This window comes from Sinohyriopsis cumingii, chromosome 16 (genome assembly GCF_028554795.1).
Source record: "Sinohyriopsis cumingii isolate HCF-2022 chromosome 16, ASM2855479v2, whole genome shotgun sequence".
NCBI lineage: Eukaryota > Metazoa > Mollusca > Bivalvia > Unionida > Unionidae > Sinohyriopsis > Sinohyriopsis cumingii.
This window is the reverse complement of record NC_142976.1, coordinates 74,758,042-74,779,226: the sequence shown is the minus strand read 5'-3', so window position 1 is coordinate 74,779,226 and position 21,185 is coordinate 74,758,042. Positions and strand designations below refer to the sequence as shown.

At 33.3% G+C, this 21,185-nt stretch overlaps 1 protein-coding gene across 1 annotated transcript in view; it reads right to left on the bottom strand.

Moving 5' to 3' along the window:
• The window catches only part of LOC149780798 (inositol 1,4,5-trisphosphate-gated calcium channel ITPR3-like), a 265,188-nt gene that overhangs the window by 120,287 nt on the left and 123,716 nt on the right, over nucleotides 1-21,185 (bottom strand). Inside the window, exons 25-33 of the mRNA XM_089936233.1 lie at nucleotides 20,406-20,505; nucleotides 14,726-14,780; nucleotides 13,068-13,177; nucleotides 12,316-12,415; nucleotides 11,604-11,711; nucleotides 9,636-9,772; nucleotides 8,871-8,938; nucleotides 6,374-6,429; nucleotides 1,169-1,333 (exon numbers count right to left, since the gene is read on the bottom strand). Coding sequence (XP_089792359.1) covers nucleotides 1,169-1,333; nucleotides 6,374-6,429; nucleotides 8,871-8,938; nucleotides 9,636-9,772; nucleotides 11,604-11,711; nucleotides 12,316-12,415; nucleotides 13,068-13,177; nucleotides 14,726-14,780; nucleotides 20,406-20,505 — 899 coding nt within the window. The remainder of the gene's footprint in view (nucleotides 1-1,168; nucleotides 1,334-6,373; nucleotides 6,430-8,870; nucleotides 8,939-9,635; nucleotides 9,773-11,603; nucleotides 11,712-12,315; nucleotides 12,416-13,067; nucleotides 13,178-14,725; nucleotides 14,781-20,405; nucleotides 20,506-21,185) is intronic.

Below are 21,185 nucleotides of genomic sequence, written 5' to 3'. Positions count from 1 at the left end.
TTTAGTTTGATGAAAAGCCGATATTGATACAGCATCCATTTAAGAGAGGTAGCCTCAGTATTGTAAAAACTGTTATAGTGAAATAGTGATGTCAATAACCATCTATTTGAAGGAATAGTCATAACAAAGTCTTTCAGGATACCACTGCTGTGGTCATATTGGGAGGCAAAATCAACTCCATTTTCATTTAGGACCAACAATTGCATATCATAAGAAGTCTTATTGAACATTCCATGTCAATATGACCAACCATTAAGAAAGTGTAGTGATATAACAAAATTACCAATCATGGAACAAAACTGTGTGCTGTGTTTCATGACCTTACTTCTGGTTGTTTAGGAGTATTAATAACAAAAGAACTGCTAACAAACGAAAGATGGACAAGCAATGGACTCAGGGCTATTGTATATGGTCTTCTGATCTAGCAGCGCTATAAAGTAGTATTAATTTAGAGCAGAACACATCATTCAAGTTGTCATATTATTATACTATTTTACTGACTTGAAGAATTACTGCTGATAGTACAAAATGAAATGATGGTAGAGAAAAAAGTTTTTTAATGTCTCTTGTTTCTTCCAAACAAAATAAGTAAACTATAGATCATTAGTGTTTGCAACAGCACCATGAATAAACTAAAAGATAACTTGTCTTTTCTGGTATTTTTGTTTCAGAAAGTATTATGTATTTTTACAAAAAGATTCCAGAAAATCATAAATTTTAAATTCATCTCCAATGAACTGAATAAAAAGTTCAATTTCCTATACATAGTTTCTTTTTAAAAATAGGTATTTCTTGTGTGTGTGTGCTTTTGGATTTTTATCATAGCTTTAACAATTTTTCAGTCATATCGTTATGATGTCTGCAGTGTGGCAGTTTATAGTGATGTCTAGCACCAGGGCATCATGCCACATACATGTAGCATGATGTCCCACCCAGTCACATTATTCTGACACCAGGCCGACCAGTCCTAACACTAACCTCTTAATGCTAAGCGCCAAGCAAGTCAACTGTTAGTACCATTTTTATAAGTCTTAGGTACGATTTGGCCAGGGATCGAACCCACGACCTCCAGCATCCAAGGCAGACGCTCTAACCACTAGGCCACCAGAGTGGTTGGAATTTATTGACTTTAACATAAAAACAGAAACGTGATAAATAAAGAACCCACTTCTTTCAGAGCTATTGCCAGATCTGATTGTACAACATGAACATCAAGCAGAACATCTAATCTCTCAAAGATGTGATGTTGGACACGACCATTCTCCCGTGCCAGCAGCTTCAGCAGGTAGAATGCCTTCTTGAAAATATCTGTCATTCCACTATACTGTTGACCCTGAGAGAAGTAAAATGATGTAATTCATTAAATGTTTGCATGAATCAGCATTTAAGACATTACTCCACACAAAGATTGCATTTATTTCTGTTGGTATAAATTTTCTTGGCTTGAAAAATATATCTTTTACTTGCAATAAATACACCATATTTTTTTGGTTAAACTTGTTTTGCCTAGGTATGCAAATATGTTACAAATTTCATTCATTATAACAATGACTTTTAGAACCCATATCAGTCCATCAATGAGTATATGTGTCATACCAGTTGCTTTTTGTGGGATATTTTGTTACCATTTACTAACAATATTGTCCAGTTTTATAAATGACACTGGACATTATACTCCACTGTTACACAAAGAATACAATCAAATAGTGAGGAATCTGTTTCATTTTAATGAAAAAGCACTGATATGATTCCTATATTCATTTATAGCTAAATAAGTATTTCACTGCAATACAAATTCATTGATAGACTTCCTTTATTCAATTATAGCTGATGAAGTATTTCATTGCAATAAAAATTCATATATATAGTTCCCTTATACATTTATAGCTAATTGAATGGAAGTAATTTATATAAGATAGTCTACATGCTAAGGACAAAGAACCCATCATCATGGATGCATACATTTTTTTTACCATAATGGTATGAATTTTCTATTCAAGTCATCTAACTGTACCTACCAGCATGCATGCCAGATTTTGTTACTCACTCATATGGTTCTTGCTAAATTGTACCTACAAGTTTTTTGTCGGACAAAAATAAATGACCAGAAAGTTCAGAAATGTGTTAAAAAAATTAGGTATAGTCACCAGAACCTAAACATGACTCTAGGCCTACCTAAGGTATATACATATCAGATTTCTATTATATGAGTTTAATAGTTTCTTCTTTGTGCTATCATTCTAACAAGTGTAATGTACAGACAGACTGATGGATATGAAGGAAAAAAGAAACACTGTCTTCTTTTATTGGGTGGTAGGGTTATTAAATATGTTGTAAAGTTATTTTTTTTTTTTAAACTTTCAAAAGTCTTTAGTTAAAATCAATCAAAGTCTAACTGATGAAGGTTATTCAGGAGTTCTGGTCTACCAGTGAGAAAAGTAATTACATTAAGACATTTACGTATACTTGGGACGAATTTGTTCAAAATAAAGAATTTAAATTAGATTCTTATATACCCTAGTCACAAAGTGTCAAAGTTAAAACCACAACATATTTATCACAAGTAAAAAAATATATGTGCTGTTACAATTTTTGTATAAATCTAGAGGTAAAAGAAGAGTGAGTCATTTGTGATTTTTGATTTTTAACATAGCTTTAAAAAAAAATCAGTCATTCGCTATGACGTCTGTAGTGTGACAGTTTATAGTGATGTCTAGCACTGGAGCATCATGCCGCAGACATGTAGCATAATGTCCCACCCAGTCACATTATCCTGACACCAGGCCGACCAGTCCTAATATTAACCTCTTAATGCTGAGTGCCTAGCAAGGCAGCTGTTAGCACCATTTTTAGAAGTCTTTGGTATGATTCAGCCAGGGATCAAACCCATGACCTTCCGCATCCAAGGTGGATGCTCTAACTACTAGGCCACCATAGCGGTCAGTAAATTAAGAAAAAAAAGAGAAAAACCTACCTCCTGTGATAATTACCCATATGTCTTCTAAGTATAATTTAACATATTTGTTCATGTTGTCACTGTATTGACAGCCTTTTGATTATCCTCAGTGAATGTAATGTTAGATGACTAATATTACCTGTCCATTTGAACTTTCAATTCAGTTTTTTAGTGCCTGGTCCACCAGTTTAACATGTACAGTGATGCGTATGCACTGTAATGCCGATTTATCAAGCATTCTAGGCCCCTTACAAATGTTCCACTTAAAGGTCAAAAGGATAGGCCATTCTGGTTGAACTCTAATTTCATGTCATTTGCTTGTTTATGATTAGGAGGCAAATACAAATTAATGCTATAAAAAAATGACACAAAAATCAAATCATTTCCTATCTGGCATTTCTAACAAACTATGAGCTATCCTCAACCTAAAAATGTCACTGAATATGAAAAATATCAGGTGGGCCCTATTCTTTTTCCATCAGGTGGTCCATATTCCTTTCCTGTCAGGTGAGTCCTATTGTTTTCCACTAAGATGGGTTCTATTATTTCTATATCAAGCAGCACCTATGCTTATCCTATCAGGTTGTCCTTATTATTTTCCTGTTAGGCTGTCCCTATTCTTATCCTATCTGGAGGGCCCTATTCTTATCCTATCAGGAAGGCCCTATTCTTATCCTATCAGGAAGGTCCTATTCTTATCCTATCAGGAGGGCCCTATTCTTATCCTATCAGGAAGGTCCTATTCTTATCCTATCAGGAAGGTCCTATTCTTATCCTATCAGGAAGTCCTTATTCTTATCCTATCAGGAAGGTCCTATTCTTATCATATCAGGAAGGCCCTTTCCAATCCTATCAGGAGGGCCCTGTTCTTAATCTAACAGGATGATTCTATTCTTATATGTTCATGCATTCAGTTCCTAGGTAAATGTTTGTACCTTTCTCATACATGTAAAAGTTGTGGATTGTACAGTAATCTCTGTGTTTATAATATGAATTTCATCTATCTAATGTTTCAAAACAAGGCTATAATTATGATTTCTTGGAAGTAATTCAGAATCAAAGCTGTATATACAACCAGTTGTTTCATCTTAAATTTGCCATGGAAACAGTTTGAGTTGTAAATAAAATTAAGCACAAAGGATTCAAAAGAATATTTATACAAATGTGCTTGAACCAGTAGGCCAAAGCTCATCAGATGTTGCTTAACTGGCTTGCATAACTTAACAGTCAACCATTAATTAACCATTAATTAACCAAACTTAAATTAGTATTGCAAGAAAAAACCAATGGAAACTCATAATCTCCCAAACATTATATAATGATTTTATTTATTTCACTACAGTCTGATAACATTTATTTCTAAAGACAAAGCGTAAGTAACACGCATAGTCTCTATGATCATAATTGATGTAATCCATCACCTTAATACTTTTGTTTATGCCAATCAGATGCAAAAACACCTCATTAATATGCAAGTATTTCTCTTGTCATCAACTCATCTGAAATCATGATGCCAAAAGTATGATTAAAATCAGATCAGTTGTTGTTGAATGGATTTTAATGGCACTTGAGCACATGATAGGCTATATCGTGTCAAGGAAATGGGAGCTAAAAATCCTTCTGATGCAGCCAAAACAGCGCAGTCTAGTCTGGTATATAACCTGTGACCCTTGGACTACAAGTCAGATGTTATATTTTGTCTTATCATTGGTACTTATTTCCTGTTTAGTTCTCATCTAATTATAGCCAAATATGTTATTTCACTATTAGTTCTTACCTAATTATAGACAAATATAATGTCATTTCACATCACATTGTTATGAAAGTCTTGCTTGTATATCCTTTAATATAAGGCTTCTTTGCTTATAGTGTGGGTCACTTTATAGTTCCCTGAACGGTATCAGAAAATAGTAATAATGTAACTCTAGCATGTTCAGGTAGTAATATTAATTTTACTTGTGGTCTGATCATTAGTATTGTATATATATTCAAGATGGAAAGGTATATTTAATTTTCTCCCTCAGATCTTTTTGGCAAATATCATCACAGCTGTGCTATTTTTGCTAAGGCTGATACAAATGATACGGCAATATCATCACATCTGTGCTAACCTTGCAATACCTAAACAATTAATATAGCAATATAATATCTGTGCTAACTTTGCTAAGGCTAATACAACTAATATGGCAATATCATAAGATCTGTACAACCTTTGCTAGCATATGTACAATTAGTATGGCAATAGCATCACACCTGAGCTAACTTTGCTAAGGCACATATAATTAATATAGCAATATCATTACATCTGTACTACCTTTGCTAAGGCACATACAATTAATATGGCAATACCATCACATCTTTACTAACTTTGCTAAGGCACATACAATTAATATGGCAATATCATCACATCCATACTAATTTTGCTAAGGCACATATAATTAATATGGCAATATCATCACATCTGAGCTAACTTTGCTAAGGCACATACAATCAATATGGCAATATCATCACATCTGAGCTAACTTTGCTAAGGCACATACAATTAATATGGCAATATCATCACATCTGAGCTAACTTTGTTAAGGCACATACAATTAATAAGGCAATATCATCACATCTGTACTAACTTTACAAAGGCACATACAATTAATATGGCAATATCATCACATCTGAGCTAACTTTGCTAAGGCACATACAATTAATATGGCAATATCATCACATCCATACTAACTTTGCTAAGGCACATATAATTAATATGGCAATATCATCACATCTGAGCTAACTTTGCTAAGGCACATACAATTAATATGGCAATATCATCACATCTGAGCTAACTTTGTTAAGGCACATACAATTAATATGGCAATATCATCACATCCATACTAACTTTGCTAAGGCACATACAATTAATATGGCAATATCATCACATCCATACTAACTTTGCTAAGGCACATACAATTAATATGGCAATATCATCACATCTGAGCTAACTTTGCTAAGGCACATACAATATGGCAATATCATCACATCTGAGCTAACTTTGCTAAGGCACATACAAAACAGCAATATCATCACATCCGTACTAATTTTGCTAAGGCACATACAATAATATGGTAATATTATCACATCCATACTAACTTTGCTAAGGCACATACAATTAATATGGCAATATCATCACATCCTTACTAACTCTGCTAAGGCACATAAATTAATATGGTAATATTATCACATCTGAGCTAACTTTCCTAAGGCACATGCAATTAATATGGCAATAGCATTACATATGTGCTAACTTTGCTAAGGCACATACAAATAATATAGCAATGAAGATAATTTTACCTCGTTCTTACTCTGATGAACAATCTATTCTAGAAATTGATTTTTTTACTGAAAGGTAGTCTATATCTTTAAACTTACCAATAGTTTTGTATCAATCTCCTGAACAAGGACTTCAAACAAAACAGTCAGGATTCCTAAAGAAAAAGATGTAGAAAATCACTGTGAAAGAAGTGCAATAGAAAATTGTCAGATACCAATTTATGAAAAAGTAAAACTAGAATTGTATCTACTTATCTACTGCTGAACTGCACCTAGGCTTCTGAAAGTGTGACATGTGTATACAAGTCTAAAAGTCTATAACATTTTATATTTATAAAATTAAAATTGTCATGTAGTATTGAAAAACTGTTGAAGACCTAATTTTGCTAAGTATTTACATGTAAAAACATTGAGTCCGTGAAGTCATGTTGATACACTGAGTCTCTGCAGAGTTATGATGGAACAATCAGTCCATGAATTTACAATGGTACAATTAGTCCATGAAGTCATGATGGTACAATTAGTCCATGAAGTCACAATGGTACAATCAGTCCATGAAGTCACAATAGTACATTTGGTCCATGAAGTTACAATGGTGCAATTAGTTTATGAAGTCACAATGGTACAATTAGTCCATGAAGTCACAATGGTACAATCAGTCAATGAAGTCACAATTTCCTTGCATATCATCAATTATGGTGTACTAACAATGTCCTTTGGAAAGAAAATGGTAACAAATTATATGACTGCTTATTAAAAGCTGATCATTTCATAATGTTAATTAAAATCAACCATTTTCAATGATAAAATGAGAGATATATCAAAGTTTCAGTTACTAGTTTTGATCAAGATTTTCTTCAGGTTTAACAAATAGGGACCAATTTTTGGATATTTTCTACTTTAAAAAATGGGATCCATGCCTGAACCCATGCATAAGTAGGTTTACGAGTTATCAGGCACAAGCAATCAAGGGATTGGTGTACATTGCTTCTGCAGAGTCATGATGTTACAATAAGTCTGCATAGTCATGATGTTACAATAAGTCTCTGAAGTCATGATGGTACAATAAGTCTGCAGAGTCATGATGTTACAATAAGTCTCTGAAGTCATGATGTTACAATGAGTCTGCAGAGTCGTGATGTTACAATAAGTCTCTGAAGTCATGATGGTACAATAAGTCTGCAGAGTCATGACATTACAATGAGTCCATGAAGTCATGATGGTACAATAAGTCTGCAGAGTCATGATGTTACAATGAGTCCATTAAGTCATGATGGTACTTTGAGTCTATGAAGTCTTGAAGGTACATTGAGTCTGCACAATCATGATGTTACAGTGAGCCTGTGAAGTCATGACAGTACAATGAGTCCATCAAGTCTTGAAGGTTCAGTGAGTCTGCAAAATCACGATGTTACAATGAATCCATAAAGTCTTGACAGTACAATGAGTCCATGAAGTCATGACGGTACATGACTAAAGCTATTATCATGGGACACTAAAAAGAAAAATCCATATTGTACATGTTCTAGTGTTTATTTTTGCAATAATTTTAAGACTCGTTCTCAGAAAAAATGATTTACGCTAATAATTATCCAATGACTACTTAGAAAACAAGTAGATATCGACATACAGTCCAGCTAATCATATCTAACGTCCTTGAACTCATCCAACATAGCTAAAGCTAGATACATGAAGGTTGGATCAATGACAGTACTTTGGGTGTAGATTGTGTCAGCACTTTTAAAATTGTGCCTTGTCTCTGAAGGTTTGGCTAAAGTTGATTAGGGTGGAGTTTAGAAAAAATTCAAATGACTACTAAGTGGTCTCATGTTTCTGAAAATAGGCATGTGAAATGGCCCAGCTATAAATATGGCCAACTGGGACCCCTGGGTCTTTAACAACATTGACAGACCTTGTCTCTGAGCGATAACATAGAAATTAAAGTTAAGGTAGGTGGAGTCAAGACAGGTAAACATGAGGACATGTGTTTTAGGTTCATAGTAATTAAAAAAAGGGTAAAAGAGTCTTCATTCCCATAACTGTGAAATATTCTCTTTCAATGAAATAATGTTGTTTCTACAAGTAACACAAAAACATAAACAGGACCAAAACAGACAATCGGTGGTTTCTTCCATAGCTCTTGTGTAATGACTGCATAAACAGGACCAAAACAGACAATCAGTGGTTTCTTCCATAGCTCTTGTGTAATGACTGCATAAACAGGACTAAAACAGACAATCGGTGGTTTCTTCCATAGCTCTTGTGTAATGACTGCATAAACAGGACCAAAACAGACAATCGGTGGTTTCTTCCATAGCTCTTGTGTAATGACTGCATAAACAGGACCAAAACAGACAATCGGTGGTTTCTTCCATAGCTCTAGTGTAATGACTGCATAAACAGGACCAAAACAGACAATCTGTGGTTTCTTCCATAGCTCTTGTGTAATGACTGCATAAACAGGACCAAAACAGACAATCGGTGGTTTCTTCCATAGCTCTAGTGTAATGACTGCATAAACAGGACCAAAACAGACAATCTGTGGTTTCTTCCATAGCTCTTGTGTAATGACTGCAGTTAAACCTGAAAGACTTACCATTGCTGACCATGATGTTCTGGTTCATAGGGTGAGGTTCATCTGGAGTCATGGGAAGATGGCAAAACCTGGACAAGAGATTTATTTGGTGGTATTTATTCCTTTGCATAAATACTGTTTTTAACGATTGCTTTATACAATATTTTTTATATTATCCAGGTGAAAATACTTGTGTCCAATATTGATTCTGCCATATGAGAAGCAACTGATATCTTTAAACTGTTTGGTAATATCTTTAAACTGACCGACAATATCATCAAAATGATTAACAATATCTTTAAATTAATTGACAATATCTTCAATTGATTGACAATATCTTTAAATTAATTGATAATATCTTCATAATCACTGACAGTATCTTTAAACTGATTGACAATATCTTTAAAAGAACTTTAAAAAATTCAGTCATCATGACTTGATAAGAATGAAGAAAAATGCAAAGCAAATACCACATTGGTGAAATGAGTAATATAGGTCATCTGATCAACATAAGTCACTGATGAAGGCAGTGTGAAATTGCCAAAACTTTGAACTCATAAGATATTTAGGTTATGAGTGTGGGAAATTACTAATGATCATGAATTATCCAGAGCAAGGAAGCGACTTCTTCAGTTGTACTGTGGTGAAACCTTTCAAACAAAAATCTTCAGTTTTGACCCTAATGAAACAGTGTGGGTTGTACTTGTGAAATTATTAAATGTTCTCAAAGTTATTATTGAAGGCTCAAATACTTAAATAACTGCGTCAGAATGTTATTTTGCATACTCAGCCAGGTCATCCAAAATGTTTCCCATCAGTTTGACTTGCTGGTCATCCAATTTTGCACGAGCAAGTCGGCGCAAGATTGGCATACTCTTCAAGACTTCTCGATGTACTCGGGCTGAATCTTGGGTCAGAAGAATCTGAAGAATGAATGAACCACTAAGTGCTAACAAGCACCACTAGACCAGCACCATAAAACCACTAAGTGCTAACAGGCACCACTAGACCAGCATCATAAAACCACTAAGTGCTAACAAGCACCACTAGACCAACATCATAAAACCACTAAGTGCTAACAAGCACCACTAGACCAGCACCATAAAAGCACTAAGAGCTAACAGGAACCACTAGACCAGCACCATAAAAGCACTAAGGGGGCACTCACCAGTTATTATGTACTTTTCAGAGTGATGTATGCAAGGAGAAGTTGTTTGCATTTAAAACATGCACAATGGAGAGAATGGTGGCATACCTCCATGCTATATTAATGTAATGTGGTGATATTTCTTTGGATATTGTACTTTTTGGGAAATTGTACATGATTAAACACACTGCTAACTAAAATGAATGCTCCCTTGTGCTAAAAAATCAGCCTGAATTAGTCTAAAGTACACTATACAAAGCAGCTATTAAAATATGGAAAATGAATTTTGCCAGACTAGACAATACCAGCTTCTGAAAGTGCAATGAATGAATTACCAAATATGTAAAATGTAAAAAAAAGTTATGGGCTCTTTTTTAAACAATTTACCTCTGAAGTTCAGGAAGTGAAAATGACCAAGTGAAGCTAGCACTTTTTTCAAAGATGCACATCTGGAGTAAGGCCAAGCTGTATACTCTATAACCCATATTACACCCATCAATCATATACCAAAATAAAGGGAATTAAAGGTTCTTTGAATTATACCTAAGATATACAAGGTCTTTTTTAAATAGCTAGTATAACCAGTGAAGAAAGCTGGGGACATTCTTTTTCTTTAAAATCCTAACCCTATGCAAAATACGAAACTGTAAAGCACCACCTAAGTGCTAACAGGCACCACTAGACAAGCACAATAAAACCTATATCACTTATAGCTGGTTATTTAAGTGACAAATATACAAACTGCATAGATATGAATAAAAAGAATTCACCCAACATATATGTAATTTTAAATGGGTGAATTCTGTAAATTCCAAATCAGTACTAAATAAACACTGGCAATTAATAGTTACGATGTTAGTTTTCATAAACAACTTATAAATTTCTCACATTTCCTGCATATTAACTATATTTATAGAGCTGCCCTAATTACAGAATGAAATATTCAAAACAACCTAATAAATTAATCTAATCATAAAACCCTACTATCTGAATTTAACGACACAACCACAATAAATCAATATAATGATACAACCCTACTATATGAATTTAATGACACAACCACAATAAATCAATCTAATGATACAACCCTAATATATGAATTTAATGATACAACCACAATAAATCGATCTAATGATACAACCAAAATAAATCAGTCTTGTGATATATCCTTACAAAATCAATCAAATTATAAAACCCTAATAAATCTAATGATACAATCCTTTACAAATCAATCTCATGCTACAACCCTAATAATTGATCTAATGGTAAAACCCATAAAAATAAATGTAATGTTACAGCTATGATAAATCAATATGATTTTACAACCTTAATAAAAAAATATGATACTATAACATTAATAAATCAATATAATGATATGACCCTAATAAATCTATCGAATAATACAATAAAAACAAATCAACCTTGTGATATAACACTAGTAAATCATCAAATTATACAATCCTAATAAATCATTCTAATGATGCCACCCTAATAAATCAATCGAATGATACAACCAAAACAAATCTTGTTATATAACCCTAATAACTCAGTTTAATTTAACAACCCTAACAACACAATCGAATGATATCAATTAGGATTTACTATACCTGTGCCTTGCTTGCGAGTCTGAAAGCATTTCTTTTTGAAGAATAGATCTTGTTCAGGATGTTCAATGACTTGGTGATGATTTTATTGTACTTATAGTTGGTCAAATCCTGCAATAATGGTAGAAAATTAAATTAATCAGAAATTATTCTTCTTATAAAGTTTCCGGAAGCATATATATGAATATTGTTCACCCGATTTTCCTTCACAACTTTCTCAATTTATGTACAGTATTTCAACAGTTACAAGTAACACCACACTGCTTTTATTAACCTAAGTGCACAATAATACCTTTTTAATGTTCTTCACCTTTATTTCTGTTCAAGAGTGACTAAAACTAAATGGTATGGGTTTCAGTTCTGTTCAAGTTATTTAAGAATTTCAAACCTTTCTTTCCTTTCATTTTTCTTTCCTTCTGCAGCTTGAGCTCAAACAAATAAATAAATAAATAAATAAATAAAAATAAAATAATTACTAAGGAAATTTGATTAGTCAATATTAAATTGATTTTAATCCAATCATATTACTCCATTACAAAATGAATCCATCAGTAGGTAGGTAATAGAACACTGCTAGGTTTTGTTGTCTAAATGTAACCAAAACAGGTTCTTTTTGGAATGGAAAAGTAGGAAAACGACAAACTTCCAAACATTTATAGGAAATGATGTTACAAATCTCTTTTATAATTTCTCTCAGTCATCTTCACCAACTTACCATCAAAATTTTGGTCAACAATTCAATATCAAATATTGCAGAGAGGTTGAACATGTTGATTAATTCCTTGTTCACTTTAGCTTGGAGAGAAAGTGCTTTCCTGAAGAATAAACAATCATTATACCATGTGTGGGTAAGATTTCTCTAAAATTATGATTTCTTGTCAGAACAAAAGACTGTATCCAAAAAGATTCATACTCGTGATATTTAGTTATCCATCCCTTTCTTTATAAAACAGACTATATTTGATCTGAATAAAACAGCAATCTACAACAGCTATCTTTGACTTAAAGATATTTTAAATGATGGATACAATGTTCTAAGGACTCCAGAATCAAATTGGTATATCTAAATTTTGTTATAGCCAATGAAATATAGACAAATATATAGAAAGGAATGATAACCAATATTTTGTTATAGCCAATGAAATATAGACAAATATATAGAAAGGAATGATAACCAATATTTTGTTGATAGAATTACATCATAAGTAGTGTTTTCTGGTGTCATAATTACTGCTTTCATCAAGTAAAAATTATATTATTTGCCAATTATCTATGTTATTTGTAAGATGTACCTTTTTTCTTTTCACTGCATTTTTTACTTTATTTCTTCATCAAGTGACCATGTTTGCTTAATTTTTCAAAATGATGTCAAATATATAAGTTGGCCACCGTTGAAAGCTAAGATACTGGTTCTGCACAAATTCCATCCCTTAGCCAAAACTGAATTAAGTTAAAAATAAGACTTACTTAGATTGATCATGTGGATCAAAGGTATCATACAACAAAGGTACTGTTACAGTTAGCTGTTTCCGCTGGCCAGCTGACTGCTCTGCTACCTTAAACTTTCCCACAAAACTCTGAAATGAAAACAAAATGAATTTAACTGTTTATTTGCCTGAGCTATCAAACATAACACAAACTATTTCGGAACGAGATTGGACAATCCAACTAATTTTGATTATAAATGGGGTGTCTAGACTAATATATATAATGCAAAAGCTGTAATTATTTATGCTATATACCGGAATACCACATTTTGCAAACTAATTTCATATTTTTTTATTTAAGATTTGCACAACAGCCCATTCGTACATAACACAGTGTGTACATCATTGTAGGATGAGGTATTGCAATATGGTTATGTCAATGACATTGATGCCCTGGTGTGCTGTTTTACTTATCCTTTTTCTGGGCCCCACCTCAAACACCAACTTGGCATTCTACACTGCGTGTGTGTATTGGCTGACAACATGCAAACTTGTTACATTCTCTTGTCACAAAGAAGAGATAAATATTTTGAGTCAAGAAATAATATGTGTTCTTGTACGGCATATTTACTCAGACTGACAGACACAAAAATGCAGCAAAATGGATTTTCAACTCATCTCCTCCACAGTAATCCATGCCAATTCTCATTTGAGTATCTTTCATAATATGCTTCAGAATCTACAATTAACTTCATGTCTTTCCTCACAACTTTACTGCTTTATTCATTAGAAATTACAAATATAATCCTTAAAGATTAAAAAAAGTGGTTCTATCTCAAAAGATTTTTCAAGACCATCATGTACATTGACTGTGTTACATCATTTTAATCTAGTGCCCCAAAAAGAATTAAGCAAAGCCAACATACCAGACTGGCACCTTAACCAGGAAAACTTTAATTCATCGGAAAATTTCAAAGGTTTTCACATTCATAATCATATGGTTTTGTTTCTGGTATCTACATTCACCAAATCCTGTTGAAATCCTTTGGGCTCTGGCTTCAGTGATCCCCTTTGGGATCTGGCAAATGCTGATACAAAAACCCCACTGATGATCCCTATACTGACACGGCTCAAGGCAGAGGTATAAAATGTCCAAGGCAACTAAGTCCACTTTCATTTTGCTATCTTGTGGTTTATTTTAAAAAATGCATGACTTGGGTCAGTGCATTAAAAAGAATCTTGCATGTGATAATTTAGTATAAAATTTATGTAGACCACTCTGTGGCCTAGTGGTTAGAGCATCCGCCTCTAATGTGGGAGGTAGTGGGTTTGAAACCCGGCCAAGTCATAAAAAAGCGATAAAATGGCACTAACAGATGCCTCGCGTGGCACTCAGCTTTAAGAGGTTAGTGTTAGGACTGGTCAGCCTTGTGTCAGGATAATGTGACTGGATGGGACATGATGCTACATGTCGGTGGCATGATGCTCCAGTGCTAGACATCACTATAATCTGCCACACTGCAGACATTGTAGCGATATGGCTGAAAATGTTTTACAGCTACGAGAAAAATCAAAATCACACATGCACATAAATATATGTAACTCAATTATTCAACTCATTTTATGAATTACTTACAAGATGAACACACATGTATGATATTTCTAAGAATAACCAAAAAGATAATTTATAAAACCTACCTGAAGCCTAGAATTTCTCTGGTAAGTCAAAAGAAGATCCAGAATGTCCAGCACTCTGAAAAGATGCAGAAAAATGCATTTTGAATTCTTCATTACCATATTTTCCCAGCCAATTAAAATCACAGGATGTTTGTTCTTATTTATTGTAATAACTGAACTAATTGTGATAAAGCAAACAACTAATAATTGAAAGATTAATGGCTTTTTAATGGTACATCAACACTTGAAAGGTCATAATATGCCAAGGCAATGGAAGAAAAGTGTCTTACAGATGAATTCATTTGATTCATAGGTTTAATGCTATTTTCAGTACATAATATGCTACATATAGTAGTCAGTATATTTGGTGGGCCAGAACCCAGGAACACTCCAGAAAGAAGAACCAACCTATATATAGGAAGCTAATAGCAAGCTTTCTTACATACCTATATTGACAAAGTCATGACCTGAACCCATATGTAAGATATGAGTGATCTGTAAAACTAACCACTTTAGACCACTTGGCCAACCAACACCACCCCCATTCCCCACATCTTGCCAAGGGACTACCATGGATGCCAACCCAGCTTGTTTGGTTTGGATTCAAAACCTGCACCCTTCTGTCATAACTACAGCATACTAATCACTGAGACTCCAGGATTTCTACTAGAATAAAAGTCTATGATGAGTATTGTTCTAAAGAAACATGTACCTAACTGTGTTATGTATATTTAATTTAATTGTTTGTTTGTTATTTTTTTTAAAATTTATACTTCATTACAAGTTATTGTAATGTAACATTGTTTGCTGAACTTGACCTTGTCCAAAATTGAGTTCATTTCTGCCTGTCCTGATTGACTTTTTTATTTTATTTTTTATTTCATTTATGTTATCAACTAATAATAGTTTAATTATTCTCTATGTGTATGAGCTTATTAGTCAAATTATTATTCAGGTAAACAAGACATAGTAAATATCTGGATCAGGGTTAGGGTTTTGGAGATTCCCAAATAAATTTTATAGGTTACTGTGTTGTAAGTAAACAAGGTGCATTATACCATCCTAAAAGGATACTTTCCATTAGGTAATGGTTATTTTTAGAAAATGCTAATGTGACCTGAGGTCAAGCAGAGAACTATATTATCTTGTGATTGTGAAGATTTTACCAGTCTTGTTTAAAAATCTAGCACTTAAAGTTGTATTATGTTGAGACCAGTTTGGGCTGAATTTTATTTTCTTCAAATTAATTAATTCAAGTGATTATTTTCTCTGGAAATGCAAAAATGATCTGACAAAATTCTTGGAAAAAGACATTTCTTTGAATTTATTCTGAATTCAAACCTGGAATAATATTTCTGTGATTCAACAAGAGACTGTTGACACATCAGCAATTCACAGGCCATAACAGACATGTCATCACCTTCAATTCTGGATCTCTTCGGGACTTGAACTGAGTTTCATTCAGAACTTTTTATTACTAGGACTTGTGTCTTTAATTCTTGGATTATTCTTTGATTTAATTCCCAACATCATAAGTTCTTTTTTCTCATTTTTCACTTTGTATTCTTAGGAAATAAATTATGTTAAATTTTACAAAGCTTGTTGTCTTCACTCTTTTCTATTACTTATTTTAAGAGCATAGGCTTGTAACAACGGACAAAAATCATACACCCAGACTTGTGATCAAATAAAGTATTAAAAATCAAGATCCAAGAATTTTTGTGTACATTTTTGAGAGCCAAACTTTGACCCCATTACCAATTCAAAAATTGTTTGTATATTGTTTTCAATTGCAATGACCTATGTTTGCAATTCAAATAACATGCAAAATAACATACTGCTTCTTGCATTTGTAAGCACAAAATGATATAGAATAAAAATAAACATCTACATTATACAGTTATTTTATGGAAAACATGGTACATTTTGTGAAATTGCATTATATCAATTGCTCTGCAATTGATTTATAACAATTCAAGTTCATTTATGACAATGTTTGTTGACTGCTTTACTGCATTAAAATGTGATGCAGTGAGTTCACTAGGATCTATGTTGTTTTTTGTTTTACTGATGAGTCAAGCAGTATATCCTTATCCACCAGCACATGAACTACCAACGAATCTGTATCTACATTGTTCAAAGCTGTGTATGAACTGTACATAAGTGTGACAGTAATAACACATATAGAGTAAAGACCTTGAGGTTATTTAATTGTGATTTATAATTTCATCATTTATGGTGATGTCTTTTTTTTTTTAAATAATTGAATACCCATAAGTGTTTGTGAAAAAAACTTTAAATATGATATTCACACATGCTAAACCCGAGAGATGTATAGGCATGATTTTTGCTAATATAAGTGGCAAAACAGTGTAATATGAGCAAAACATGTGTAATACATATATTACTATTACTTACATTAGTACCCCTACTTTGGTGAGGCTACAACATTAGAGCTAATATATTACATCCCATTAACTACAGTATACAGCATGAAAAATGTAATTTATTTATACTACTAAATTGGATTTGCAAGTCAAAATACTTGATACAAATAGACAAGTCCATGTGATTAGAACCATAATACAAACACAAAACATACTGAAAAATTATTTATATTCAACACTCAATTTAGTGTGTGTGTGTGTGTGTGTGTGTAAGAGAGAGAGAGGGCTAAAAAAGTTGATTTTCTCCTGCTTACCTACCAGACAAGTACATATAAATTTTACCTGTCCAGCAACAAAAATCAACTTGGTATAATATATATTAGCTTTCTTTCATCCTATAAAAATAAATTTATAATTATATTGGCCCATTTTTCTAAAATAACCAAACTTCATATCTAGGAGCACTTTTATTTAAAGTAAACTTTTAATCTGGAGGCGTAATCTTTGCATGATTGAAGGTAAACATTTTTCATATTTTCCCCCAAATTGTAAAATTGCCTTGACTTAATGTAAAAAAGATTTTTTAAAATAAGGTATTTAGACTACAACTTACAATACGTTTCTTATATTTCAGCTCTACTGTCTCACAAAATGACCTATGAATCCCAAATCAAATATATAATTGTATTTGTGTGTGTGTGTGTGTAGTATGTGCCCCAAGTACGATCACTGAGGAGACAGTCTTATATTTACCTGTGTATTATGTACCCAAGCATGAACAATGAGGACACAGTACCATATTTATCTGTTTATTAAGTAACGAAGTATGAACAGTGAGGACCTAGTATTATATTTATCTGTGTATTAACTCTTTACCTCGTAGAGTGTATGGCTTTTTAGTCCTCCGATATACATGTAGCAAAGTTACCCAGTGCAGTGCACAATAAACAGTCTAAACACCTGTTACCTATTCAACTCCATACATATAGGCCTGTCTGTTAACTGTTAAACAGTGTATTATGTTACGTTTAACAGCAATTTTAACCATTTTACATTTTTAGTACACATATATTAAGTATGGAAAGATCTAAGAGAAAAATCCAAACATTACAGCTGTATAATTATTTATCAAAGAAGAATTTTTTATGTGCTCTAAAATCTTGAGAGAACTCGTTCACTGTCAAGTCAGTGAAGACATGTGACCAACCATAGCTGCGTCTACATCACTAAATCATCTGAATTTAATAATTTATAAAAATTAGTTGCTGCCTACATCAATATCAGAGCCTTTACCTAAGTTATTGAAGCTTTCATAGTTGTGATTCTAACCATGAAAACTTGAGTAAATACTGAACGAAATCTGTGGCCTCTATTTTAGAGAGTGGAGAATACAACCCAGTTATTTTAACCCTTTACCTCATGCAATTGTCTTTGGACACCTCTACTCCATTTGCATGGAAGCGCCTTTTGACATCTCTACTCCATTCGCATGGAAGTGCCTTTTGACGTCTGCTATAAAACATCAGCCATTTTAAGCCAGTTTTCGTAGCGCCACCTTCGAGGAAAACCCCCTATTAAATACTACATTCATTTCTGTGAATAACAATTACGTCAGATCACGGTCACTGGTTATGCTGTAGTCGATATCTGCTATTTAAAGTAACTGGTTTGCAATCTCCATTCTCCAAAATGGAGGTCGCGGATTTTATTCAGTACTTACAACATTTTCAAGATTAGAATCACAACTACGAAAGTTTCAATAACTTAGGTAAAGGCTCTGATACTGATGTAGGCAGCAATTAGTTTTTATAAATTATCAAATTCAGATGACTTAGTGATGTAGACGCCGACAAAAAACTTGTAAATTTCAAGTATGAGAAATGGCAGCTATGGTTGGTCACTGACTTGACGGTGAATGAGTTCTCTCAAGATTTTAAAGCACATAATAAATTCTTCCGTGAAAAATAATTACACAGCTATAACAATCAGACTTTACTCTTAAATTTTTCCACACATAATAGAAATGTACCAAAAATGTAAAATGGTTAAAATTGCTGTTAAACGTAACATACACTACATTGCTTTTGTAACTATGCTTTATGAGGTAAAGGGTTAAATGGCATTTTTTGACCAGAGCTTAAACGGTGACCATATGATCTGACATAACGGTCATTCAAACCAATGTATGTAGTATCTAATAGGGGGATTTTCTCGAAGGTGGCACTACGAAAACCCACTCAAAATGGGTGATGTTTACATCATGCATCAAAAGGTGCTTCCTTGAGAATGATGTAGAGGTACCAAAAGGTGCTTCCATGCGAATCAGGTAGAGATGTCCAAAGGCACTTCCATGAGAATGGAGTTGAGACATCCAAATGAATTTTCATGAGGTAAAGGGTTAAGTAATGAAGTATGAACAGTGAGGACCAAATACCATATTTATCTGTTAATTTTGTATCTCCAGGTGGGAATAACGAGGACCAACATATGATATTTCAAATGATAGCTGCAGTTCTGGGTCTACAGTGTCATACAAACCTGATCAATAAAATGAACAGCACAAAAATCATACTGATCTGCCAGTATTGTATGAATCAGCAGATCTTGGTAAAATCTTTTTGAATTTACATTTGCAAAAGAGATGTTGTTGTTGTTGTAGGGTTTAATGCCATTTTTCAGCACACAATAGGCTATGCATGGCAGCCAGTATTAATGGTAGAGGAAGAACCCAGGAAAACCCTAGGAAGAACCACCGACCCACAAGAAGCTACTGGCAAGCTTTCTCACATACCCGCATTGGCCAAATCCTAGACTCGAACCCACGCAGAGGTGAGATGGCAGTGATCTGTAATGGAGAGCACTTTAGACCATTCGGCCACTCAGGGCCCCACAAAACAGATGAAGCTGTATGGTAATCACTCACTCCTAATATCAGCTAATAGTCCTTCAAAGTCACAGCTCATGTGGTAGGAATGAGCTAATCAAGATTCACTTAAATGTGTGAAATGACTGTGCTTATTTCATAAATGTGGCTCCCAACCAAGACCATACAATGGAACAATAATGTTCTAAGTCACACAAGAGCTATAACTGTTAAATTTTGTCAGAAAAGAATGTGAAAATCTAACTTGGCCTAGGTTTTCTTAATGTAAAGCCTTGTACCAAATTTGACTTCAATCCATGTAGTATTTTTAAGGTGAATGAGTGGAAATTAAATTAAATAAAGACATGACATGATATAATGTACAGACATATACAACACTATATGCCATGACCTCTACAGATATGGTCAAGATATATATAAATGCACTCACTGGTATTTAGCGTTGACAACAGTTTCTGTTTCCCTGCTCTCATCATATCTCTCCAAGGTTTGGAAATGGATCACCTGCCTCATTGCCTCCTTAGAATAACCTGTACGAAATTTCAACACAAACAATAAGTCGAAATAACAATACATTAAGTTGAAATAATTTTGGAATGAGAAAGGGAAAATGAGGAATAAGCTAGACATAATAAATGATCTTACCAAGTTCTGACTGTTCTATATACCAAAAACATTTCATATAACTAAATCTGAATTTTAGCACATAATCAAACTCTATAAAGGGTCACCAAATGATGCCTTACTTATAAGCCTACTTAAATACCACACTTATAAGCATGTTTAAATATGTTACTTAAATAATGCTTAAATACCTAACTTAAAAGCACATTTAAATACGTTACTTATAAGCCTGCTTAAATACTTACTTATGAGCCTGCTTAAATAACTTACTTATGAGCCTGTTTAAATACCTTACCCATCTGCTTGTCTAAATACCTTACTTATAGTCCTGTTTAAATACCCCTGTATAGGCCTGTTTAAATACCTTACTTATTAACCTGCTTAAATACCTTACTTATAGTCCTGTTTAAATATTTTACTTATAGTCCTGTTTAAATACCTTACTTATAGGCCTGTTTAAATACCTTACTTACAGGTCTATTTAAATACCTTACTTATTATTGTGTTTAAATACCTTACTTCTAAGCCTGTTTAAATACCTTACTTATAGACCTGTTTAAATACCTTACTTATAGTCCTGTTTAAA